The sequence below is a fragment of the Podarcis cretensis genome, assembly GCF_951804945.1.
Source record: "Podarcis cretensis genome assembly, chromosome: 13".
Classification (NCBI taxonomy): domain Eukaryota; kingdom Metazoa; phylum Chordata; class Lepidosauria; order Squamata; family Lacertidae; genus Podarcis; species Podarcis cretensis.
In genome coordinates this window covers 29,839,766-29,843,653 of record NC_137182.1, presented here as the reverse complement: position 1 = coordinate 29,843,653, position 3,888 = coordinate 29,839,766, and the positions used below count along the sequence as shown (strand labels likewise).

At 49.8% G+C, this 3,888-nt stretch overlaps 1 protein-coding gene across 1 annotated transcript; it reads right to left on the bottom strand.

Annotated features, from left to right (window-relative positions):
* Positions 1-2,290: 2,290 nt before the first annotated feature.
* Positions 2,291-3,280, bottom strand: LOC307200540 (olfactory receptor 6N2-like; the record flags this gene model as incomplete). Its single annotated transcript, XM_079949076.1, has 1 exon — positions 2,291-3,280. The coding sequence occupies exon 1, from the start codon at positions 3,248-3,250 to the stop codon at positions 2,291-2,293; it is 960 nt and encodes a 319-aa protein (XP_079805202.1). The 5' UTR covers positions 3,251-3,280.
* Between the last annotated feature and the right edge of the window lie 608 nt (positions 3,281-3,888).

Genomic DNA, 3,888 nt, shown 5'->3' with positions numbered 1-3,888 from the left:
CGTCTCGTGGCTGTACCTGCCTTCTAGTTTTCTCCGACCATTTCACTAAGATGGTTCACTGTGCCCCCTGCCCATCCGTACCCTCAGCTAAGGAAACCGCTCAGCTGTACCTTCAGCATGTCTTCTGCCTGCATGGCCTACCTGAGCGTGTGGTATCCGACCAGGGTGTTCAGTTCACATCCCGGTTCTGGCGAGCATTGCACCAGACCCTCGGGACAGAGGTCTGTCTCTCATCAGCCTACCACCCACAGACCGATGGCCAGACGGAACAGGCGAACGCGGTGCTGGTGCAGTATCTCCGGTGTTACTGCAGCTACCAGCAGGATGACTGGGTCGACCACCTAGCATTGGCGGAGTTCGCCTACAACAACGTGGTGAATGCGTCCACCCAGCAGACCCCGTTCCAGGCCAGTTACGGTTATCATCCATGGCTGTTTCCCTGCGGTGACAGAGTGGCTTCAGGAGCTCCAGTCCCAGCAACAGCTATTGATGGAGCAACTGCACCAGGCCAAGGAGGCGTACAAGGCCCAGGCCGACCGCCACCACCAGGTGGGGCCGGAACTCCACGTCAGTGACCTGGTATGGCTCTCCACTCGCCACCTCCACACCTCTCAACCTTCGCGGAAGCTGGACGCCCGTTTCCATGCGGCGTACCCCAGCAAGCCGGGTCCAGACCCTCGATTGAGGGGGGGCCTGGGAGGGGGGATGGTGTGATGGCCTGGGAATCCGATTCAGAGGCTGAACCGGAGGAATCTCAGCCTGCACAGGAGTCCCCGCCTCCAGGGCCGGCTGAACTGGGGCAGGGCCTTGATTCTGAAGCGCCTGCACCTGTGCCGGATCCTCAGGAGCAGGCACCAGGTGAATCCACTCTGGCTCCGGAGGTGGTTGAGGACTCAGTGCCTACAGGTGAGTCTCCCCCTGGGTCCAGTAACCCTTCAGCCTCTCCTGAACTGCAGTGGCTCAGGGCAGAGAGGCGAAGGGAACTGGTTTCTCCCAGGAGTGCTCGCCTTAAGGCCAGGAGAGGTGGGTCTCCTGGGGGCCAGGACCGCCCCTGGCCTCAGAGAAGATAAAGGCCAGTCAGCCCGGTCCCAGGTTGCGGGAGCAACATTGTTGAAGAGCTGTTTCGGCCAGCATCCAGTCCTGTCCCCTCAGAGTTCCTGTCCTTGCCCGGCTTCTCGCTGTGGACCCCGCTTCACCCGAGGAGGACTGTCTGCCGACCCTCAACTCAGGTCCTGGACCTCGCCCCACGGTAACCTCCCCCCTAGACCAGCACACTTTAGCTTGCAGCCTCTTTGCTTTGATCTAATTACAAAAGCAAAAGGCGGACTTCCTGTTTTGAGGCTCCCCGTTTCGGTGCCAAATTAAGTCTTTTTCTTTAATAATTTCCAATTCGCTCTACTCACGGGTAGTTGCTTTAGGATCAAATTGTCAACAGGAAAAAGTCAGCGCTCTCCGGCAACGGCTATGCGGCTTTGCTCCGTGGAAGAAGCAGTCGATTCAAAGCACCGTGCCGCTCACCCCACTTTGCTCCGGATCCCCGAAACCGGGTTTCCCTGTGAGTAGGGGAGGCGCAAAAGGTGCCCGCCGAATCCCACGTTCAGAGGCTTCACCCGTCTGTGATTTTTGGAGGGTCCCTGCCTTCGCCGTGGCAGCCAGACCCGATTTCTACAGAGCAAATTCCTCCCGATCAGAGGAATTCCGCCATTACCAAAGGCGCTAACCCGGAGGTCCCCTGTTTCTGCTTGTATACACACTATGTGTAGTGTACTAACAGCACACTGTCTTCTAATAGCATATTGATGCTTCCCTTGAGAAATGATACATTTTGAGGCATCCCACACACCCACACCCCACAGCAAGCTTGTATCCAGACTGCATTTTAAGCTGGTAATGCATACAATGTCACAGAATGCCATGTTTCTTTGTAGGAACGGTACTACATTTAAATTGATATAATGGAGTATTAAGAGCTTCACAATTGTGGATCACGCATTCTGAGGTGCAACATTACATACTGACGTTCGCAAATGTATGCATATGTAAATCTAGATACTACATACATGTTACATGCAAAATTTCAAAGGGAGATAAGAAAGTTTGAATTCTGTTTCTTCTTATTTGAATTTATCTCCCTTTTCCTTACAACTGAAACTGTGGAAATATATTTTGTTAGACATTCATCTTTTTTCTTTTCTTTTCAAAAATAGTAATTACAGCAACAATTGCTGGGTGAGCAGGACTTTTGATCGTGGAATGACTTCGTGATGTCCCACAAAGTTCATAAACCAACTCACATGTTGCTGGTGCATGCCAAAGCAGGGAAACTAACAATCTTTCTGATCACATCCCTGATTTCTTTGTTTCTCAGAGAATAAATGATGGGGTTGAAGAGAGGGATAATAAAGGCATAGATGACTGCAACAATCTTGTCATAATGTCCCGATCCCATCCATGTCAAGTGCATGTACATGAAGCCAGTAGTTCCAAAAAAAGTAAGGACCACAATGAGGTGGGAGGCACAGGTGGAAAAAGCCTTCTGGCGCCCCTCCGAACTATTGATCTTAACAATGACTTTCAGTATCTTCATGTATGAGAGGAGGATGAGGAAGATGGGGCCCAGGATGACAAGGGCATGGAGGGCGAAATCCAACACAATGCTGGTCGATATGTCTGTGCAAGCAAGACTGATCACCTGAGGGAAGTCACAGAATATATGATCTATATGACTAGGCCCACAGAAGGGCAACCTGGAAGTCAGAACAATCTCTGGCAAAGGACACACAAAACCACACACACAGCATCCCAGGACGAGCTGAACACAAAGTTTGGGCGTCATCTTGGTCATATAAGCTAATGGGGCGCAGATGGCTAAGAACCGGTCGTAAGCCATCACTGCGAGCAAGCAGGCCTCTGAGATACCCAAGCTGTGGAAGAAATAGATTTGCAGAAGACAGCTGCTCAAGGAAATGGACTTCTTGCTTCTCAGAAAGTCCACCAGCACCCTGGGCATGGTAACGGTGGTGTAGAACACCTCCAAGGTGGCCAGCACAGCAATGAAGAAATACATGGGGACGTGAAGGCGAGGAGTGGCAGAGATGAGGCTGAAGATGAGAGCATTGGCACTGAGGATGAGCAGGTAGGTCACCAAGAAGATGGCAAAGAGGAGTATGCCGTAGTCGCCCAAGTTGAGGAACCCATCAAGCTCAAACTCAGACACTGAAGTGCCATTGATAGCTTCGACCTGCATCATAGGTAGGCTAATCTAGAATAGGAAATAAAATCTATGTATGCATTAGACTTTCACTGCATTTCCCTGTAACTTGAAAGATACCACTACCCGAAGTTTGTAAGGGTCAATATGGCCACACAAATAGTATAGTACAGGTGAATCTTTTTAACAAAAACTCCAGAATTTTTGGGGGGAATCTGTGTGTCAATTACATAAAACCACATACTTCCATTCTCAGATATGATTCGGAAAAAACAGTGGGTTGGGGGTGGGAAAGGAAGAGGAACATTTATTTTACTTCGCGCAGATTATGATATAAATATTTTGAATTTAAACCTACGTCGTTTAAGCCACTTCTGTATCAACCCAACTTGACCATGCAACACTGATAAGAGGCATTTTCAAAGGGAAAAAACCCCACCCCTTCACTGACACCAAAGATAAAAGAGAAACCAGGTCTGGATGAAATGTGCTAATCTAGAGGTATTGATGCAAATCCTGATATTATCACTATGCTTTAATATAAATACCATATATCTCACCAGGCAGTGTATGCACATTGCACCTTTATAGCACATTCAAAGCACATTTCCTCCCTCAAAGGACCCTTTGCTCAGGGTGCCGGGAGGTGTAGCTCTGTGAAGAGTAAACTGCTGTGG